This window comes from Oncorhynchus mykiss, chromosome 3 (genome assembly GCF_057628025.1).
Source record: "Oncorhynchus mykiss isolate SJ-2025 chromosome 3, ASM5762802v1, whole genome shotgun sequence".
In the NCBI taxonomy this organism is placed as follows: Eukaryota; Metazoa; Chordata; class Actinopteri; order Salmoniformes; family Salmonidae; genus Oncorhynchus; species Oncorhynchus mykiss.
Window position 1 is genome coordinate 58,033,111 of NC_143024.1, and position 23,461 is coordinate 58,056,571.

The 23,461-nt window shown below is 45.6% G+C and overlaps 1 protein-coding gene across 5 annotated transcripts in view; it reads right to left on the reverse strand.

The window, feature by feature from the left end:
• LOC110504150 (kalirin) overlaps positions 1-21,508 on the reverse strand; it is a 262,188-nt gene extending 240,680 nt beyond the window's left edge. For all 5 annotated transcript variants that reach the window (XM_036974283.2, XM_036974281.2, XM_036974280.2 and 2 more), the window contains exon 1: positions 20,764-21,508. In XM_036974283.2, the coding sequence (XP_036830178.2) occupies positions 20,764-20,830 (67 nt within the window). In that variant the 5' untranslated portion in view covers positions 20,831-21,508. The remainder of the gene's footprint in view (positions 1-20,763) is intronic.
• Between the last annotated feature and the right edge of the window lie 1,953 nt (positions 21,509-23,461).

A 23,461-nucleotide genomic window follows, 5' to 3' on the forward strand; every position in this document is an offset into this window, starting at 1 on the left:
TAGCCTATCAGTTTTCTCAGACAGAACAGCTGGTTGGCCTTGTGAGTGGAGGGCTGAAGTGTACAGGGAGGAATGGAGTGGGCCTTCGGACCAGATGACTACAGAGGACATGTGCTTACATGAACTAGACACCAGCTGCTGCTGGACCCTTAAGAGAGACTTGACAACCAGGTACTCACTGACGCCAAATAGCCTACCAAAATGCCAACAGTTTGTCCCATGAACAGCTCACGTGATGAATGTTTCAGATAAACTAGGTTTGCTGTCTACTTTATGATTGAAAAAAAGCCAATTGAGTCATTCAAAAGAGAAGACCTGTAAATAGTTAATCCAGCTTTCATCATAATACTGTCCTGTCCTCCCATCTGTCCAATAGCTTTGTAGCATAGCATGATTAGCATCCCATGTGCTGCTATCACTATCAATATTTCAAACCAAGGCCCTTGATCATAGCAGCAGTCATAGCAGTCCTGCTATGAGAGTTCAATAGCTGAGTTAATTTGGTGGATTTCTGCCCTCGACTGAAAAGCCATTGGTCAAGCTTTCCTCTTTGTTCTATTAATAAAATCGGCACAGGCCGCCCCCCATTTGCAGGATCTGTTTAGTCAATCATGGTTCGACACAGTCAGTCCTTCTCTTTTCGTACAGCGAGCCTGTATCCACAATGACAGCGCAAGAATGTCAAAGTTAAACCCCAGGAGTAAATTAGCTTTAATTGCTAAGTGACATCTGTTTTTAAATACAATTTGGGAAGGAAGTAGACTGCACTCTCTGACGCAGCAATATATGTGTTTGTAAGCGAAGGCCACTGCAGAGCTTCTTAGAAGAACTCCAGTTGAGAAATTCATTATTCCCCCGCCCAATTGAAAAAGAGTAGGACAATTTCAAATTGACCACACATAGTTGGCAACACGGTGAGAAATCAGCCGATCCCCTGCCAGAAGACATAGCTACTGCACTGCATAGCTGGCAAAACTCCATTTGTGGGAGAAGCAAATAGAATTGCTCTGTCTATCATCTCCATAAGGAGGCATGGGGGAAATTTAAAGGCGAGTTTTTATGTCAGAGGCAATGCGGCCTTTTCCCAAGCATCTAGGTCTAGGATACACACAAACCGCTGCATGCAATGCCCACCGGACTTCATCTTCCATGAATAAAAGCAGCCATCCAAGTCAAATGAACACATTTCACATTTCTGACACTTTGAATCTGAATCTTTCCCTCACAAAAAAGCTTACATGTGGAGTTCAACTCCCTGTCATATTTTGAAAGCTTCCCTTTCCAGCACCGTCATCACAATTTCACAAGGAGCAGATTCCTGTTTGCTTCCTGACCAAATGGCATAAACTATATAACTGCCACTTTAAAACACACTACAGTAGCACAAAGTTCTGTGCACTGGTGTATAAAATGGAATGAATCGTATTGTAATCAGATGTGTTTTAGTTCGGATAGGATTGCGGGCATATTCAGTTCAACTAGAGTATGTTTAGCCAGGTGGGACACTTCATCTGCAGAACAGTGATGGTGAATGAGGCTTCAAAGTGAGATAAGTAGTTCGCCAACACTTGTTAAACATCCATTTCTTTTTCCATCAACTAATAGATTATCTGGTGGCTGTGAGCTGTACATTGGCACACCATCAACCCAGGTGGTATGAAATAGTGCCGACAAGTGCCAATGACTAACAGACACCCAAGTGTGCGTTTAATTCAAACAGCCTGAGGCCAGAAATCAAACAGAAAGTGTTGCTTGAATGACAATGTGACTGTGGCACCCTATTGATTACATTCGCTTTAATAGCTTGGCAGCCAAACATGTCCTTCGGATGCTCCATTTCGTTGGTATTTGTGATTGGTCATGTTGTATCCGTCATCTAAGTGCAAAACACTTCTTTATTTCACAAATAACTTAGTTTGATTCCTGTGTGCGCATCCACACTGAAATGAGTGTACGCCACTTCTTTGTTTGATCCTTTGAAAAGGGCCCAATGATCAGGCTTGGAGTGGAATGGGGTAGGCTCTTACTCCTCTCTCTCTCTCTCTCCTTCACTGAGACTTTTATCACACGGTTAGTTTATCCTGGCATTGCAGCTGCGCAGCTCTGGTGCCAATGCTCCCAGTGCGTTCACTAATATATGCCAGGCGAACTCGACCATTACTGCACTCCAAGTCTGGCATTAAACACAGCAATCAGGCCCGGCCACTTCGCGTTCGGCAGCATGTGCTCACCACCTTTTAACTACTTTACAGATCCTGGACGACACGCCATTCACACATCTGACTCGGCTGATTGAGTCCATTCCCAATTCCCTCTCACAAAGGGAGATGGGTGGAATGAGGGACCCATCGTGGCCTCACTGTAGTTCTCACAGGCCGTGTCCCAAATGGCACCCTATTCCCTTTATAGTGCACTACTTTTGACCAGGGCCCTATGGTGCACTAAGCAGTGCACTACATAGGAAATAGGGTGTTATTTGGGACGCATCCCCGGTCTAAGAGCAGGCATCCATGATTGGGCGAGCACCAGCTCTGTACCGTTGATCTGCAAGACGTATTTTCCTACTTGGGCAAAGTCTAAAGGCTTTTTCACTAGATGTGGTGATCTGGCCTCTCCCTGGGCGAATGGCATTTCCAGATGTTTCTAGTAAGCTCTAATATATGGGTATTATGGGTCCAGTGCAGTGAACTCAGCAGTGTACCTTGTGGGGGAGCCGTAGTAATACTTGAGTGTGTAACCTTACCTTCCAGCAGACTTCAAACCTGTGATATTGCTAAAACTCACCTCCAATACAACCCTGGGTTTTTACTGTGCACTGTGAGAGGGGCATGTACAGTACATAACTCTACTTGCTAATTGAACTTGAAGTCGTATGGTTGGTATCTCCTGCAAGCCAGTCCATGTACATTTTGTGTGTCTTTTAAATGCACGTGAGTTGCTTAGAGATCCTTTCATCGACAATCATAGACCAAATCTGGGCCCACTGTGGCGCAGCGGTCTAAGGCACTGCATCTCATTGTAAGAGGCGTCACTACAGTACCTGGTTCGAATCCAGACTGCATCACATCCGGCCGTGATTGGGAGTCCCATAGGGCGGCACACAATTGGCCCAGCGTCGTCTGAGTTTGGCTTGGGTAGGCCGTCATTATAAATAAGAATTTGTTCTTATTAACTGACTTGCCTAGTTAAATAAAGGTTAAAAAATATGTATATATAAAAATCAACACCGAATCAGAACAAAACCAAAGGAGGTATTCAGCCATGCAACCACAAAGAAAACAAAGACAGCAGACATGGAATATTGCTGAGTCTTTGTCTGTTTCCACTCAACGATAGGTTGATATGTTTAATGTGGTGTTGAGTAGAGCCAGGAGAATTCCGTCCACACTACAGAACCTCAGAGGATCACGCATTTCAATGATGTCATCGACATGATGCTGTTTTCATCACTCCCACACGCAGATGAGAAGCAGCAGAAGCATGGTCCACACACACAAAAGTATGTGGACACCCCTTCAAATTCGTGGATTCGGCTATTTCAGCCACACTTGTTGATGACAGGTGTATACAATTGAGCACACAGCCATGCAATCTCCACAGCCAAACATTGGCAGTAGAATGGCCTTACTGAAGAGCTCAGTGACTTTTAACGTGGCACCATCATAAAATACCACCTTTCCAACAAGTCAGTTCGCCAAATTTCTGCCCTGCTAGAGCTGCCCCGGTCAACTGTAAGTGCTGTTATTGTGAATTGGAAACGTCTAGGAGCAACAACAGTTCAGCCGTGAAGTGGTAGGCCACACAAGCTCATAGAATGGGACCTCAGAATGGGAAGCGTGTAGCGTGTAAATACTGTCTGTCTTCGGTTGCAACACTCACTACCGAGTTCCAAAATGCCTCTGGAAGCAACGTCCGCACAAGAACTGTTCCCCAGGATCTCCATGGCTGAGCAGCCGCACACAAGCCTAAGATCAGCATGCGCAATGCCAAGTGTTGGCTGGAGTTGTGTAAAGCTGGACTCTGGAGCAGTGGAAACGCGTTCTCTGGAGTGATGAATCACGCTTTACTATCTGGCAGTCCGACGAACGAATCTGGGTTTGGTGGATGCCAGGAGAACGCTACCTGCCCCAATGCATAGTGCCAACTGTACAGCTTGGTGGAGGAGGAAGAATGGTCTGCGGCTATTTTTCAAGGTTCAGGATAGGTTCCAGTGAAGAGAAATCTTAAGGCTACAGCATAAAATGACATTCTAGATGATTCTGTGCTTCCATACTTTGTGGCAACAGTTTGGGGAAGGATCTTTCCTGTTTCAGCAGGACAATGCCCCCGTGCATAAAGTGAGGTCCATACAGAAATAGTTTGTTGAGATCGGTGTGAAAGAACTTGACTGTTCTGAAGAGCCCTGACCTCAAACCCATCGAACACCTTTGGCATGAATTGGAACGCCTACTGCGAGCCAGGCCTAATCGCCCAACATCAGTGCCTGACCTCACTAATGCCCTTGTGGATGAATGGAAGCAAGTCCCTGCAGCAATATTCCAACATCTAATGGAATGCCTTCCCAGAAGAGTGAAGGCTGTTATAGCAGCAAAGGGGGGACCAACTCCATAGGAATGCCCATGATTATGTAATGAGATGTTCGACGAGCAAGTGTCCACATACTTTTGGTAATTTAGTGTACATACTGGAGTAGTACACCCCGGCATGTTGCCAACTGCACATCTACAACTGGTTTGTTTTACATTAAACACACAGCGAAGGTTACTGTGAAAGGTCAGCCCCTTAATAAAGACGGCAGTCAGCTGGGCTTTCATAGTAATCATGTTTCAGACCAGGCCGTGCCAGCTAGCCCCGAGGAGTCATCAACATGGCCCTGCTCAGGCCAAAATGCACGGCAGAGGACCAGCTCAATGGGCCCAGATCAAAAGTAGTGCACTATGAAAGAAATAAGGTGCCATTTGGGAAGCAACTTGGGTCTGGATCTTGGCCTGTACACTGCAGTCAGCAGCCCAGGTGAGATCTGAGTTACGTTCCAAATGGAACCCTACTCCCTACATAAGTGCACTAGTTTTGACCAGAGCCTATGGGCAAAAGTAGTGCACTATGTAATAAAGAGGGTGCATTTTGGGATGCATCCCCTGGAAACGATGTAAAAGGTACACAGAACAAATGTGGCTTGCAGTGCGACGAGACCAATGGGCATAAATATTTGAAATGTCATGATCTATAGGGGAAAACAGTCTAAAAGTAGTTCTGCATCAGAAAACCCAGAGTGTCGAGGGAGTTTGTGTGGCTGACGTGAGGAGAGAATAAAGTATTTTGTTTGCTTTAGCCTTGCTGGTTTGTTATGCTTTGAGGAAGACTGTATTAAATTCGTCAGTGGGCTTCCACTCCTAGTCACACACCTAATCGCAAGCATATGGTTACTCATTTTAGGCCTATACTCTGAAAAAAAGAAACTCTCCCCACTCAACTGGGTTCCCACATGTTAGAGACACCTTCACTCTTTTGGTGATAAGAAGTTTACATTGACTCACTCTTCTACCTGTGAGTTTAACGCTGTCATTACAACAGTGACAGCAGAGTACTTCAGTATAGATACTGTTACTGCTGTTACTACAGCTTTGTTCTACTGTAAAGTAGCGGTGGGCAACACTGCGCACAGCTGTGCCTGTTACAGTTATCAGAGAGCGTACAAAGATGTAGAGGTGAGTGCTTCCCTGGCATTTTACAGGCATCACTTCCTGTAATATTTCTGTGGGGCGTCTCTAACACCCTGATCACATCCATTTCTTGTCAATCGTCCCTGCTCCAGTTACAGTGAAATAATGTCTTGGAAAAGTGTTAAGAAAAGCATCTTTCCTTTCGACAGTGTGATTCTGGCTCTCTGGCCGTCTCCTCCCCTTATTTGGCCCAAGGCTTTTTCTGTGCATCCTGACACCAGACCAATCTTGTGGGAAGTGTGCTGAAGACGCGCTGCACTTTCTAACAGGCTATTTATGAACTAGGTCTTCACTGCTGGCATCATACAGCCTTTTTAGTTTGTCCCACAGACCCACACTGTGGGACACGTTTACGTGCAGCAGCCCTGAGAGCCATTTCTGTGATGGATGATGAATCATCGGAGAGGAACCTCAGCCATCGTCCGAAACAGAAGCCTTCAAGAACCCCTTACCTTCTCCCAAAGGCGTCTTTTCAAGATGAAGCAAACACAGCTGATGCTGCAGGGGCATCTTTAGTATACAGCGAAATAGGGTGCCATTTGGAACACAGCGGAGGAACACAGTGAGTTGACTGGAGTGAGCAGAGCAGGATATGATGAAAAATTAATGAGTGCTCTCCAGCTCCATCCCATGTGACCTTGTGGCTGACGGGTGAGTCAAGGCTGAGTGCTCAGAGAGGAGGGAGGTCAGGGGCTAAGGCAAACACACACATACTGTACGCATGTGCACAAATACACTCGCACTCAAGCACACACACAGACACTGCATCCATGACCGGGACAGGGAACGAGGATCGGGGGTCAGTTTCTGACGGAGGAGAGCAATAACAACAGCATTTCCCTTGAAATGACTCGCTCATATCCATTTTCATTTTCTCATTATATCGTGGCTATGAGCCACCTGAGAATCCTGCAGCCAGATATAGACACTGGCATGAGAGGGGGTCTCAAAAGCAGTGTTTTCATTACGAGGCAAAACAACAGACATTGAGACTCAGACCACCGCTGAGTCTCCTCGCCACTCCTCTGAATCACCTGTTCTTGATGGCTGGACAGACAGAGGGACGGTGAAGAGGGGGTTTTCCTATGGGCCTGTGTAAAGAGCCAGTCCTACCCGAGAGAAAGTCAAGAGCATATCATCCAATTGTATCCTCCGGTTGGCATGCTTTCCTTCCTGATGGACTCCTGGTGTGGAGTGGTGTTTGAGAGTATAATCTCTCCACCCACGCATGCATGCACGCAGGCACACACACACACACACATAAACACACCACCAGCAGGCTGCTCCTGACCCTGTTCCACTCTGTCATTGTGTGCCCTTATCTCGTAGGCAGCCACTCGGGACCCTGCCATCCGACTATCATCCTCACATTACTGCTATGAGTTGGTATCATTTGACTTTTTCAGGGGCAGTGCCGTGCTTGACCCCCCATGTAATTAGTTTACCACCGACTCCCTGAGCCAACCAACGGACCACTGCCATTACATCAGTAGCACTGTCCCTCATTGGGTCATTGAGTCAGTGGACCCATCTGTCCAAAACAGGATTGGTGCACCAAATCAATATTGTTTGGGGTATTTTATTGACCACCTACGACACCACCAGTCCCATTTCCAAATCACTGTGGACCAGGAAGGCAGTCAAAATCTAAGTCAACATTGATGAATTATTGGAGTTCAATTCTTGATTTTGAGGACAACTGATGCCTCCATATCAAAGAAGTTGACCATGGAATTTGGAGTAACAATTCATTGTCAGGTAAATAAAATGGCCACATTAGTCGTTATATTTGTTCAACAAAATCATCTGAAGCTGTGAAAGCCAAATTGCCCAAGAATCTGCCATTTGTTTTTCTGGGATTAAAAAAAATAGAAGCACCTTTGAGATTCTGTTTGTAATGAAAAGCACTATATAAAATAAATATTATTAGTAGTATTATTATTAACAACTATACAAGAAGGAATTATGTCCTACCAAGTCAAAGCTGGCTCTTGTCCCAGGCACATCCTACATATCTCCAATGTCTCTCTTGTCAACATCGCTTGTTTCAATGTTGCCTCATTTTTCTACTTGCCTGTGCCTCTTCGGCTTTGTAAAATAGCTATCTGGCTAGCAAAGCTAACTAGCTATCACGATTTGCACCAATTTTAGCATTTTAAGCTAACGAATGCTAGCCATTAGTTAGCTAAGCTACTCGCCCTCGAGGAAGTGAGCATACTTTATCTAGCTAGCTAGCTAAATAGGCTACTCCTCCTTGGTGAACTTGTAGGTAATTTATGTCAGTTCACTTTTAGTGTCAAGACTTCCGCCGAAGTCGGTCCCTCTCCTTGTTTGGGCGGTGTTCGGCAGTTGACGTCACCGACCTTCTAGCCATCGCTGATCCATTTCTCATTTTACATTGGGTTTGTCTTGTCTTCCTTCACACCTGATTCCAATCCCATCAATTACATGTTGTGTATTTAACCCTCAGTTTCCCCTCATGTCCTTGTCGGAGATTGTTTCGATTGTATGTTATGTGCAAGTTACGTGTTGGTGTGCGACGGGTTTTGTACCCAATTTTATTATTTTGTATATTTTGTTTTTTTTAAAAGTTTTTTACCCCTGCCATTGAGGTGGAGGAGCGCGTCCAGGAGCACGCAGTTATGCTTTACCATCTTGGCGCCGCCTTGGTCCGCGTTGTCCAGACAATGGACCGCTGGGAGAGACAGGGAGTTCTTCCAGCGCCTCCACCAGCACAACCGGGGTCTCTCCTGAGCACCCCTTTCCCGCCTGAACCCAGTGGGATCCATCTCTCCTTGCCCCAGGAGTACAACGGGAGGGCTGCGAACTGCCAGAGGTTCTTGTTGCAGTTAGTCCTCTATCTGGTCACTGTCCACCCGGCTCCATCGGACCATGATAGGGTGTCCACCCTCGTCTCGTGCCTCACCGGGAGAGCCCTGGAGTGGGCCAACGCCGTGTGGAGAGAGGGAGATGTGGCGTTGGACCAGTTTGAGGGGTTCACCGGGCAGTCTTTGACCACCCGCCCGAGGGTAGAGCGGCGGGTGAGCGCCTCTACCATCTGAGGCAGGAGACGAGGAGCGCCCAGGAGTTCAGGACCCTGGCTGCCGGCGTGGGATGGAACAACAGGGCCCTGATCGACCATTACCGCTGCAGTCTGCGCAAGGACGTCCGTCGGGAGCTGGCCTGCAGAGACACCACCCTCACGTTTGACCAGCTGGTGGACCCGTCCATACAGCTGGGCAACTTGCTGGCTACTTGCGGACGTTCAGATCGGGGTCTGGTGGTTCCATCCTCCCGCACCCCCTCTCCAATACCCATGGAGCTGGGAGGGGCGGTGCGCATGGAGACCGGAGGGAGTTCCCGCTTGTGCACCATCTGTGACCTTTCTCACCCAGAGCCCTCTGTTGCACATATGTTTGTGTCTGTCACATTCCCTGAGTTTTCCACATATTCCCAGCATAACGTGCTTGTCGATTCAGGCGCGGCTGGGAATTTTATTGATAGAGCTTTAGCCTATAGTTTATGGATCCTCATCGTTCCCATGGATGTGCCTTTCCCTGTTCACACCTTAGATAGTCGACCATTAGGGTCAGGGTTGATTAGGGAGGCCACCACTCCTTTGGGCATGGTGACGCAGGGGGGTCATACGGAGATAATTAGTCTCTTCCTTATTGACTCTCCTGCGTTTCCCCTGGTGCTGGGCCTACCCTGGTTAGCTTGTCATAACCCCACTGTTTCTTGGCCACAGAGGGCTCTCACGGGGTGGTCGCGAGAGTGCTCAGGTAGGTGTTTAGGGGTTTCCGTTGGTGCTACTACGGTGGAGAGTCAGTGCGCATTCCCCCTGAAAATGCCGATTTGGCTCTCGCCTTCTCCAAAAAGTAGGCGACTCATTTACCACCTCATCGACGGGGATATTGTGTGATAGACCTCCTGGTAGACACTGCACTTCCCAGGAGTCACCTGTATCCCCTCTCACAGGTGGAGAACGAAGCTATGGAAACATATGTCTCTGAATCCCTGAGTCAGGGGTACATTCGGTCCTCCACTTCACCCGCCTCCTCGAGTTTATTTTTTGTGAAGAAGAAGGAGGGAGTTCTGTGCCCGTGTATTGACTATCGGGGTCTAAATCAGATCAATGTGAGGCATAGTTACCCACTACCGCTCATAGCCACAGCGATAAGAGTCAATGCACAGGGAGCGCTTCTTCACCAAACTAGATCTCAGGAGTACTTACAACATGGTGCATATCTGGGAGGGAGACGAGTGGAAGACGGCTTTCAGTACCACCTCAGGGCATTATGAGTACCTCTTCATGCCGTATAGGTTGATGAATGCGCCATCAATCTTCCAAGCCTTTGTAGACAAGATTTTCAGGGACCTGCACGGGCAGGGTGTAGTGGTGTATATTGATAAGATTTTGATATACTCCACTACACGTGCCGAGCATGTGTCCATGGTGCGCAGAGTGCTTGGTCGCCTGTTGGAGCATGACCTGCACGTCAAGGCTGAGAAATGCCTGTTCTTCCAAAAGTCTGTCTCCTTCCTAGGGTATCTCATTTCCATGTCAGGGGTGGAGATGGAGAGTGACCGCATTGCAGCCGTGCGTAATTGGCCGACGAACACCACGGTTAAGGAGGTGCATCGGTTCTTAGAGTTTGCCAACTACTACCGGAGGTTTATCCGAGGTTTTGGTCAGGTGGCGACTCCCATTACCTCACTGCTGAAGGGGGCCCGGTGCGCTTGCAGTGGTCAGCTGAGGCGGACAAGGCTTTTAGTCACCTGAGGGCTCTGTTTACCTCGGCTCCCATGTTGGCCCATCCGGATCCCTCTTTGGCGTTCACAGTGGAGGTGGATGCATCCGAGGCTGGGATAGGAGCGGTGCTCTCTCAGCGTTCTTCCCGAAGAAGCTCAGCCCAGCGGAGCGAAACTATGATGTGGGGTACCGAGAGCAGTTGGCTGTCGTCAAAGCCTTGAAGGCATGGAGACATTGGCTTGAGGGGGCTAAACACCATGTTCTAATCTGGACTGACCACCGCAAACTGGAGTACATCCGGGCGGCGAGGAGACTGAACCCTCGCCAGGCAATGTGGGCCATGTTTTTCACCCGTTTTGTGTTCACTCTTTCTGACCAGGCTTTTCACTCTTTCTGACCAGGCTCTCAGAACTTTAAGGCAGACGCTTTGTCGCGGCTGTATGACACAGAGGAGCGGCCCATGGATCCCACTCCCCATACTCCCCGCCTCTTGCCTGGTGGCACCAGTAGTGTGGGAGCTGGACACGGACATTGAGCAGGCGTTACGTGCAGAGCCCGCTCCCCTCCAGTGTCCAGCTGGGCTTCTGTACGTTCCGTCTGCTGTCCGCGACCGGCTGATCTATTGGGCCCACACGTCACCCTCCTCTGGTCATCCTGGGATCGGTCGGACGGTGCGCTGTCTTGGTGGGAAGTACTGGTGGCTCACTTTGGCTAAGGGTGTGAGGATTTCTGTTTTCTCCTGCTCGGTGTGCGCTCAGTGTAAGGCTCCTAGGAACCTGCCCAGAGGTAAGTTACAACCCTTACCCGTTCCACAAAGGCCGTGGTGGAACGGCTCGTCAGGCTCCGCCGGCTGGTCAGGCCCCAGCCGGCTCGGCCGGCTCGTCAGGCTCCCGCCGGCTCGTCAGGCTCCCATAAGTGTAAAATTGGGTTGAGATCTGGTGACTGAGACGGCCATGGCATATGGTTTAGATTGTTTTCTTGCTTATCAAACCATTCAGATGAGGGCATAGTTATCCTACGGGGCATAGCCATGGTAGCCAAAATAATGCACTGCCTCGCATTTTTATACATGAACCTAAGCATGATGGGATGTTAATTGTTTAATTAACTCAAGAACCACACCTATGTGTAAACACCTGCTTGTAATTATTTATTATTTTGGCAGTTACCTGTATGCTTTCCATCTTCAATCTCAGAGGCCTTGCTACATTTCCTCTCTGGAGTTTTTCAAAAAGCTTGAGACTTCATGGACAAGAGAGAGAAATAATGATATAGGCCTAACCACTTGAGTGGATATAAAATACATTAAACTGGGCAGCATAGAAAGGCTGAGCAAGTGGTCTAACTGGTTGCTAAGCCCATGTCCCAAATGGCACCCAATTTCCTATTTAGTGTACTACTTTTGACTAGAGCCATGTTTCAAAAGTAGTGCATTATATAGGGAATAGGGTGCCATGTGAGATGCAGCCTGTAAATCATAAGTCAGAGTGGAGTCCCAAGCACCCATGCCATTAACGGTGCAGACACTGATACCTTAATGAATAAAGTACCCAAAATGTTACAAAATTCCATTACCATACATATCCAGATTAGAAAGTAGGCCTACATTCACATTCATTCAATACAAATGTAGAGTTATCACAGCACCAATTACATTGAGATTTGTTCAGAATGAGTTAGTCATGTAAATTCCCAGCGGAAATGGATAATGATCTCTGTGAGATGTAACCCTTTACTGCAGTCATCTCACTGCGTTGCTTTAGGCATACTGAAATGACATGACTGAAATGACTGCTGAAATGGCTGCTTTAAATTGTGCAGCAGCACACGTATTAAATATGACGCGGAAATATGATGGTTGAAAATGGCAATGAAACCCTCTGAAGCCCAACCATCCTCTGAAACTCAACAACCCTCTAAAACTCAACAAAGCCACTACTGATAAACAATCAGGTAGAAGAAAACCTAAACTCCTGTTAGGTATTTAGACTCTTTATCAGAATATACACAGATGGTAGGTAATATCCACGTGAAAACACCTATGTGCACCAACATCTGAAGTTCATGGGAGCGTGTCAAATTGGGTGTCTAATGAAAGCTAAGAGTCTATATTGTTTTGAAATGAAAGTGTATATACACTGAGTGTACAAAAGATTAAAGAACACCTTGACACAAACCGGTGCGCCTGACACCTACTACCGACCATATCCCGTTCAAAGGCACACAATATTTTGCCTTGCCCATTCACCCTCTGAATGGCACACACACACAATCCATGTCTCGATAGTCTCAAGGCTTAAAAGTCCTTCTTTAACCTGTCTCCTCCCCTTCATCTACACTGATAGAATGGAATTGAATAAGTAATATCAATACGGGATCATAGCGTTCACCTATATTCACCTGGTCAGTCCATATCATGGAAAGAGCAGGTGTTCTTAAGGTTTTGTGCACTCAGTGCAGGGTTTCTGTTCGCCGGTAATAGCCGGCCTTTGGCTGATACAAATTGAAAAGCCGATAAATGAAATTGCCACCAGCCAATTGTCCGGGAGAAGAAAATAAACATTGGGAAATAATGCTTTTTAGCCTATTGATGGAAATACCAGTCGATGGAAATACATTCGACATGTATATTGTACAGTATATTGGATATGTATCTTATTTATCACACACGTACAGTATACAGATTCCGCCTTTGAGCGGAAAATCTGTCAGACAGTACGAGAGCTCCTGCTACAGCATCTCAAACAGCAAACATAGGCAGCGGAAGGCAGGTTTCATCAGCGCGTCACACACCACTTTACAATGAGCTGGAGGCAGTATGCATTTTGAAAACGCATATGTAATTGTTTGAACCCTGAACTTTTTAATACGTATTATGGGGCATGTGTTACTTTACTTCAAAGCAGCCTAGCCAAAATCAGACCATATCCGTGGAGGCAATTATTTTTACATCATCTTTCTTTCATCGTCCAGTAGCCCACAATCCTGGTCATATTAGCAACCCATGATAGTTGTTGCACATTAGATCTACCCTCTTTCAAAATTTCTAGGGGATATTTTCAACTCTGTCACATGAAACCGCTCGCATGATTCCCTTTTGACGTGAGTGTTTTCCTGCTAATTGCATTACGGAATGAACATTCGCGCCAGGGGAGGAGCTATAGGAGGTCGGGCTTATTGTAATGGCTGGAATGGAATGAATGGAACGTATCAAACACATCAAATGTATGTAAACGTCCTTTGACTCCATTCGTTATAATTAGCCTGTCCTCCTATAGCTCCGTCCCACCAGCCTCCACTGATTCCCACCTAGCCTACTGCCTTGTGCGCATTACTGCGCGTATAATGTGAAGAAATAATAGTATATCAACATTTTAAGCTAAACATTCTGATCTGTTGCATCAGACTTTTTTTTAAATATATATATTTTTTTAATGTATCCTAGGCCTACTGGTTGTATGAATTTGGGATCTATCATCCCAAACTGTCCCAGAGTCTGTTTGGAATAGGCTATTTCTTTCTCGACAAGCTGACCAATAGAATAGGTAGACTTTTCTACTACGGGGGATAGTAGATTGACATAGGCTAGTAATTGGAATGTTCGTTACTCGTCTTGTTGGCTGAGGAAAAGTAAACGTGGACAGTTACTCTGACGTCTTCAAAGAGCACATCAGAATTCAGTAAGGACCACACATGGTTGCACTTTTAACTTGCATGTTCAGTTAATATGAATTACCATAATATAAATGTGATTTCTGTCATTCTGAGCACCGTGGGTGGACGCCCTAATCCGGTTATGCACCCAATCCATATGGGTAAATTTCTCAAATGCCCGGTAAATTAAAATGCTGCAGGTCAAATATCCAGCAACACATTTTCCAGACAGAAACCCTGACCCAGTGTACATTTTTTCAACCATTTTCCATCTGAAAAAATGTGGAATTTGCAAAGGATTTAATTTCTGGTCAAACAGCTGAAAAAGAGGTCTTAGAAAACATCTACCAGAAAAAAGTATTTCAAATGTATTAGAAATACATCAAAACACAATCATGTTGAAGTAAATTCCGTTACCAACATTTCTTTGTCGCTCACTGGCTGGAGTCACCGAGCCATGAGGAGAGAGGATAACGAAAAGTTCCCCAAAGTAACAAGTAAAGGTAGAACTATCAATTAGTTCTAGTGTTTTTACGGATATAAATGTTGTTTATTCATTATTAAGTGGTTAAAACTGTCAATTCCGTTACCAAATGGAATCATGGAATTTCTGCAACAGCTAGAACGGGAAATCATAGTAGTCACAAACCACAGTTGGGTTCACAAGTTTGGACAACACAATACAGTAGAGTTCAGTACCCTACATAGTAGAGCACACTAGAGTTGAGTACACTATAATGTACTATACTGAACTGCACTGTACTATTCTCTACTGTAGTCTACTGAGCTCTACTGTGCTGTACTTTGATGTCCAATATTGTGAAACATAGACGTCTATGATCGTTTCAGATTCCAGTCCGGTCCAACCAAATGTGGTCTTGTTTGGGGACAGATCTCATTAAAATAATAGCCACTGTGTAGAATAATACCCAAATATGCAAAGGAGGATAATGCATATTTATAACTTTGTGGACCTATATAGGATACATCACCATGAAGAGAATGATGTTCATATCCATAATTATGCGTCTGTGTACTACAGATCAGGGACCCATGATGAAATTCTGTTACCGCAATTATGTTACCGGGTGTAAATCCACTTCACTTACTGTAGTTCAATAACCGAAATAGATTTTTTCAAAGTCAATGTGTCATGTCATAGCTAACACCCCATTCAGAAATCGTTCAATCTTAATTCAGAGCACGTATTAAACAGTTTTTAGAAACATGGACACAAAAAACTGAAGGAGATTTTACTGAAATTCTGTTCCCAAACTTTGCATTCGCACAGTTCTTCCAGAACATGTTTTTTTTTTTTCAAATTGTCAGTGTAAATTGTTAAAAGTAGTCCTTGTGCATAGAGTTGTACAGTTTGTTAAACTTTGAAATCAACGGTTTTTGTTTGGCATAAATTTTAAGTGAAAAATCTGAGTCTCAGCGCAATTCTGTTACCATGGAATTGCCCAGATGCTGTTACCGTGGAATTGCCCAGATGCTGTCCTTAGGGAGCTGCTTCGACTACTTTGTCAATTTCTCTAAAAGCCTTGATATCCCAGCAGCAGCAGTGATGGATCAGCTAATAAGATCTCCCTCCATTACCCTCTCAGACTAACCAACCAGCCCGCCCCCAACAAAACACTGACAGCATATGGTTCGTCATGAACGGTGAGGAGCCTGCTGCTTTTAGAAGTGGGGGACATCCCTCTTTCTCCCTCTTCTTTACTCCCTCCTCCACGTCAGATCATGACTCAATAATCCTCACAAAATTATCTCACTCTCTATTACCCCAGTGGTTTACGTTGGCAAATTAGCCATTTTCCTCCCTGGCGGCACGGTGCATTGCAGTGTAGACTGAGCCTGGTGTGCCTGGCCAGCTGAGGGGAGAAGGGACAGGGAGAGAGGGGACGGGGAGAGAGGGGAAGGCCCTCAGCTCAGCACACACCCAATGTTCCGGCTGACAGCGGGGGCATGGGAGCCCATTGTTCTTCCCCTCTGGCTGCTACCCACGCAGCATGGAGCACAGCACAGCAAAGAAGTCATTAACTATCAGGGCCCGGCTGGGCCAGGCCTGGTACGACTACCAGGAGGAGGGGGCGGCCCGATGATGCAGTACCCAGGCCAAAGCTTGTCCCGATGGGGTGGAACCTGCCTGCCTGTCTGCCTGCCTGGCTCTCAGACTGCAGGGACACCATGACTCCATTCAGTCAGCATTGTTTCATTCTCTTTCACAGATTCTCTTTCATGTGCCAAGATCAAAACACCCAGACCTGCATTGTGTTTGGTCAGAGCAGATGTGCAGGGGGTAGGTAAAGCAGCATAGGGACAAGGCTATACTGTCTAAATGTTCAATGCATGGCCTGGAAGAATAGACACTGCACTGAGGTAGCCTATACACATTGGCTGATGGCAATGATGATAATTTATTGAATCTATTACTTTGAATTATGCTTATTATACTAAAGGGGATATGAAGTGAAAAAAAGAACAAAACAAAGCGAGGAATATTCACAGGTGTGTGAATTAATGTCAATATCTTTCCTGTCACTGGGGAGCCAATTACATTGTAATGTTTTGTGTACTCGTGTGCATCTCCACACATTAATCACATGCCTGAATGCATAGGGAACCTCATCTGCAGTGTCCTGATATTACCTAGGCGGAGCTATCAACAGTTAACCTTAGCTTTTAAATTAAATAAAATGGCTAGCCCCTCATCAAACTATGACTGTGAGCTAAGATATTAAGAATCATGACCATCCAGCCCAGGCAGTCTTTGTCATTTTGTGCATTTCAATTTGCACCCTACTTCCTATATAGGTACTCTAAAAGTAGTGCACAATATAGGGAATACGGTGCCATTTGGGATGCAGACATAGTCTCCCGAGAGGGAGCAGGTCCTATATCACACAATGAAGTGGAAAATTAAGGTCCTGGGGGCACTAAGGTCAACCAGCTGCCCTAGCAGATTTGAGCAGGCTGTGTGACCACACACTACACCCCACGCTCATCTCTAGCACCAACACACTGACCAGGGATTTGAATAATGAATGGTGCTAGCCCTCTACAACGCCCCATAGCCACTTACGAACTGCGTAATTCAAAATATATTTTTTTATCAAATCAAATGATATTTGTCACATGCGCCGAATACAACCTTACAGTGAAATGCTTACTTACAAGCCCTTAACCAACAATACAGTTCTAAGAAAATGCACAAAAAGTAAGAGATGAAATGGGTTTTATCATCCTGTTTTAATCCAAAATGTAGGCCTAGTCGTGTTATCAATCAATTTGGTTAGTAAGCCCAGTTTTTGCCTACTTCTTGCTACGTCTAGCTCAAAGACAAATTAAACAACTTCTATGCTCACTTTGAGGACAATACAGTGCCACTGACACGGCCCGCTACCACAGCCTGTGGGCTCTCCTTCTCCGTGTCTCCGTGTCCAACGTGAGTAAAACGTGTTAACCCTTGCAAGGCTGCCAGCCCAGATGGCATCCCGAGCCGCGTCTTCAGAGCATGCGCAGACCAGCTGGCTGGTGTGTTAACAGACATATTCAATCAATCCCAGTCTGCTGTCCCCACATGCTTCAAGATGGCCACCATTGTTCCTGTTCCCAAGATAGCAAGGGTAACTGAACTAAATGACTATCGCCCCGTTGCACTCACTTCTGTCATCATAAAGTGCGTTGAAACAGTAGTCAAGTATCAAATCACCTCCACCCTACCTGACACCCTAGACCCATTTCAATTTGCTTACCGCCCCAATAGGTCCACTGACGAGGCAATCGCCATCACACTGCACACTGCCCTATTCCATCTGGACAAGGAATACCTATGTAAGAATGCTGTTCATTGACTATAGCTCAGCATTTAACACCATAGTACCCTCCAAACTCGTCATTAAGGTTGAGACCCTGGGTCTCAACAACCCCGCTTTGTGCAGGGGTGGAAAGGTGGAAAGTTTTAAGTTCCTCTGCGTACACATCACGGACGTGATGTGGTCCATCCACCCAAATGGTCCACCCACACAGACAGCGTGGTGAAGAAGGCGCAACAGCGCCTCTTCAACCTCAGGAGGCTGCAGAAATTTTGCTTGTCACCTAAAACACTGACAAACTTTTACAGATGCACAATCGAGAGCATCCTGTCGGGCTGTATCACCGCCTGGTACGGCAACTGCACGTCCCTCAACCGCAAGGCTCTCCACAGGGTAGTGCAGTCTGCACAACGCATCACCGGGGGCAAACTACAGGACACCTACAGCACCCGATGTCACAGGAATGCCAAAAAGCTAATCAAGGACAACAACCAGAGCCACTGCCTGTTCACCCCGCTATCATCCAGGAGGCGAGGTCAGTAAAAGGTGCATCAAAGCTGAGACCGAGAGACTGAAAAACAGCTTCTCTCTCAAGGCCATCACACTGTTAAACAGCCATCACCAGCACAGAGAAGCTGCTGCCAACATACTAACCCAAATCTCTGGCCACTTAAATAAATGGACCTAATAAAGGTATCACTAGTCACTTTAAATAACGCTACTTTAATAATGGTTACATATCCTACATTACTCATCTCACACCTATATACTGTAGTCTATACCATCTACTGCATCTCGCCTATGCCGCACGGCCATCACTCATCCATATATTTATATGTACATATTCTTATTCATCCCTTTACAGTTGTGTGTATAAGGTAGTTGTTGTGAATTTGTTAAGATTACTTGTTAGATATTACTGCACTGTCGGAACTAGAAGCACAAGCATTTCCCTAAACTCGCATTAACATCTGCTAACCATGTGGATGTGACCAATACAATTTGATTTGATTTGAGACTTCATATTCACAATGTTGGTCCAATCAACTAAAGTAGTTCCTTCCGACCCAGCTGCTCTGGTGTTTCTCCTCAGTTTGACTTATTTCCTGCAGACTGAAATGCTTCGAGCATTTCAGATATTGATCCAAAGGCTTGCCTCTGTCAATCTCCAGCAATTATTACCTGGACTAATGGTGACCCTTGCTCTGCTCGGGCGCTACTTGTTAAAAGCCAGGTGCAGCGGGCGAAATTACCCAGCGAAGTGATTGCCATGGCTACCAATTACATGTCGAAAAGGCAGACGGAGGGAGAAATACATTTTCACCAGGCTTCTCTGATGACTTGCAGGCGAAAGACCTATGTCCTGTATGCGAGAAAATGCTTCTACTCAGAAGCCACTTTACAACGAGGGGAGAATTCAAGTTTGCATTCAAGGTTAATCTCCCTCTAAGCTCTGAATGAGCAGGCATGGAGACTCCTGTGTGGCTCAGGACATAAACCCACTTTAGCGCTCTTTCAGCCGGCCGTTGTGAATGGATTACAGCGCATTCAGCCACATAGCATCTTTCTCTCGTGGTAAACACCCACTCCTGGTTGGTGCTGTGGTTGAGTGGGACCTTTATGGTTTATGGTCTCTACCCCCCTGCCTGCCTGCCCCCAGGGTAGGTCCTGTCATGGTGTATCAATAGAACTATCAATGACAGACCTATTGAGAAACAGGAGCAGGTGTCCTCGCATGGTCTCCACTGCACCACCACAGAAAAGTCATATTCCTCGCCAGTGGCTTTTACTGATCTCGCCATCTGTGAGTCATTTCAATTCCATTTCGGGCGTAGAGGAAGCCAGTGCTGTTGTGGTTCCGTACACCTTGACGCCAAAGGCACAATGTCTTAGGGGCTGGGGCTCCACTTTTCCACCAGCTTGTGTTTTGTCCCACTTCCTGGTTCTCATCTGCTCCCCACCCTACTAAGGAGGCTGCCTGATAGACTACAAAGAAAATGTATATATATATATTAACGTGAGATGAAAACTAGTGGGTGTGCTGGCAGAGCTTGGTGTGATTCCCATGCACTAGACTATAGTGAGATGGAGAGGCAGGGTGTGTCCCACTTCTCCAGTAGAGCATACAGAATGTGTTTGACACACACACACACACACACACACACACAGGCACAGGCACAGCGGACTAGGCAGGAATACAGTCTTAGATCCTAAACCCACATGGTGCTGGGAAGGGTCTCTAAACATGACAAGTGTCAGAGTTGTTCCTTGAGAAACTGCCTTTCCCCTCTGATGGAGTCCCACAGCAACCGACAGCCACTCATTTAAGCCGTCCAGTGTTGATTGATAGATGGCACAAGATCATCCCAAGCTGTCAGCTTCTTCTGGTGACAAGTGTTTACAACACACACACAGGGCAGTATATTTTTGAGTGCGTGTGCGCGTTCAAGGTGGTGCAATAATGAATGTAGAAGGTAAATACATGTCCAACCAAAGCAACAGTGTGTCCCTTATACACACACATCTGATATACGTTATAACAACAACATATCACATAATTCTACAGATATCCTAGATTCAATGTTTACACAGTGTCAATGAATAGCAAATTTCTTATATTTTAGTGCTCGTTAGATTTGAGAACTGGTACCTAAGCCGAGGGACTCACGTTCTCCAACAGAGACCAATTGGGGCTACGGCAAGAGATGATTTGCCATAGGTTCAAGACAATGGCTTACCCCGTCCAGCATTGCATGTATCAAAATGTTTCACTTCACTGAAATAAAGGGTTTCAAATATTGTACTTTCATCCTACCGGTTTTGAAAAAAGCATCCGTATCTGAATCATTCGGTCCCTCCTCGGCTGCTTCAGCAGAATTCATGTTTTCTACTAGAGGATTTCAAGAGACAATGTAGCCCGAAATATATCCAGTGATTACTTTAACCAAATCAGTGCAGCGCGGGCTGGCTTCTTCATGTTCTTGAGTTCTTTGTCACAGGCGCTCGCGTTTTTCAGTCGTGGGTTTCCGTCCTTGTGCTTGGGCTGTATTTTGCGCTCTATTGTTTCACATTCAACCTCCTCAGTTCGCAGCCCCGGCGCCACAAAAGGAACCCAATGCGCGCGTGACAAAATGAAGATACCGTACGATTTCAAATGGGTTGTTCTGCTGGGAAAACAGAGGATTTACACTAAACGCCCCACGTCTTGAGTATAATATAGCCCAGAGCATCCCAGAAAATTAGCTGTAGCCTATAAAGTCAAGGCATCGGCATATGGTTGCATTACAACGGTTTCTTGGCAGTTCGTTCCAGTGATGTCACGAAAGCTGCATAATGAAATTGGTCTGGCTATGAAAAAAAGCATCAACATGATTTTACATATATAACCTAAGTCGTTTACAGAAGAAAAAAAGTCATAATAGTACGAAGTCCGTATCTAACCCCCAAATCCCTTGCCTCCTTGTTTATTGTAAAATCCGCTAATCGCGCAGATAGGAGCTGTATCAGCACAGCCTGGAACAGCAGGATGTATTCCCAACAATAGCTCAGAAGCAGACCCCTCCGCCCCTATACCCTCGCCCCCTAAACACACTCCTTTCCCTTTTCAGTAGATTGCTAAGGTGAATAAACTGCTGTGGAGAAAGTTGACAAGAAGCCGCAATATATCACTTATTTTGGGATTAGACACAACCCCTTTATTCAAACCAATAGCCTATGTATTTTCTCCCAACATAGATAGCAATTGATTTATGTTTAAACACCCTGCCAAATAGAGGGACAAGCCTTTCGCTACACCCGCAGAAGCATCTGCTAAATATGTGTATGTGACCAATACAATTTGATTTGATCATCACAATGCAGATAGGCTACTGCTCTGCAACGTGTGCTTGAAGCCTACACAATTCCATGTGATAACTCCATGTCTATATGTAGGGCGATAAACAACTAATGTTAGTCCTTTGGCCTACCAGCTACCTCTCTCACCCCATGATTTGACAAAGCACGTCCCGTCATTCAAAAGGCACTCACTCTCCCGTTGTCCCCGTGATGCCCCCTATCGCAACATCTCATCATAGGCCTAATTAAGAGTCAATTATGTATGGAAACACTTAGGAACTTTTCCCAAATCTCATTCTATTCTACTGGCCCGTTTCTTGAGAGCAGTTTCGGATCAATTTGAATTAAACATTTGTGTAGCCTTCCCTAAATATGAAAGATAACGTTCGCTGTTATTTCATTAGGCTTATTAAAATCACAATGACATCGGATTCAATGCGGCACTGTGGTCACGCTGTTGTCTGGCTGGTAGATATAAAGCTAAATACTCCCCTCTAGTGATAGCCTAGTTTTTCAGTAGACCGCCAACAAATGTAAGACAATAGTAGCACAACGCTCCACGTCGCAACGACTTAACGCTATGTTATGTGGCTACCTACCCAGAAGGTATTCATTACCAAAAACGCAGAGGAGTAAAATGTGTTTTCCTTATTGGTATAGAGCTAAAGGAGAACAATAAATTGATAATTCTTCTTATATTGGAATGCCTGTGCTTGCTGGCAGGGGGGAAAAAAAACGATTGGATGGCCATCACAAGTAGGTCTAAAATAATTAGTCGTGGAGCTTTCTTTTTCCATCAAGGCAGTCTTGAAGAACGAAAGGAGCAACTTCTTTAAATTAAATAAGACTTTATTTACTTGGCACTTCGATAGAGATATTTCAAATAGCGTGACAAATAAACGCCAACGCGTTTCTGCTTAGTAGACCTTTGAGTGGCAAGTTAACCAATCCAAAAATATGTAACATAATAATTCAATTAAATAACAGAATACAGAGATGATATATATAATAATAACAATAATAAGCAGTTAAGAGCGTTGGGCCAGTAACCGAAAGGTCCTCAAGCCCATTAGGTGAACAAATCTGTCGATGTGCACTTAAACCTAATTGCTTCTGTAAATTGCTCTGAATAAGAGTGTCTGCTAAATGAATAAAATGTTTAAACTGAAAAAGTTATATAGCTAATAGACTTATTAATAGGAGATAAAAAAAAAAACATTGACACAATTATTTTGCTCTCGCAGCCATGCAATCTCCATAGACAAACATTGGCAGTAGAATGGCCTTACTGAAGAGCTCAGTGACTTTCAATGTGGTACTGTCATAGGATGCCAACTTTCCAACAAGTCAGTTTGTCAAAATGATGCCCTGCTAGAGCTGGCCTGGTCAACTGTAAGTGCTGTTATGGTGAAGTGGAAACGTCTAGGAGCAACAATGGCTCAGCCGTGAAGTGGTAGGCCACACAAGCTCACAGAACGGGACTGCAGAGTGCTGAAGCGCATTTGTGCGTTAAAATGGTCTGTCCTCAGTTGCAACACTCACTACCGAGTTCCAAACTGCCTCTGGAAGCAACGTCAACACAATAACTGTTCGTCGGAAGCTTAATGAAATGGGTTTCCAGCAGCCACACACAAGCCTAAGAACACCATGCGCAATGCCAAGCATCGGCTGGAGTG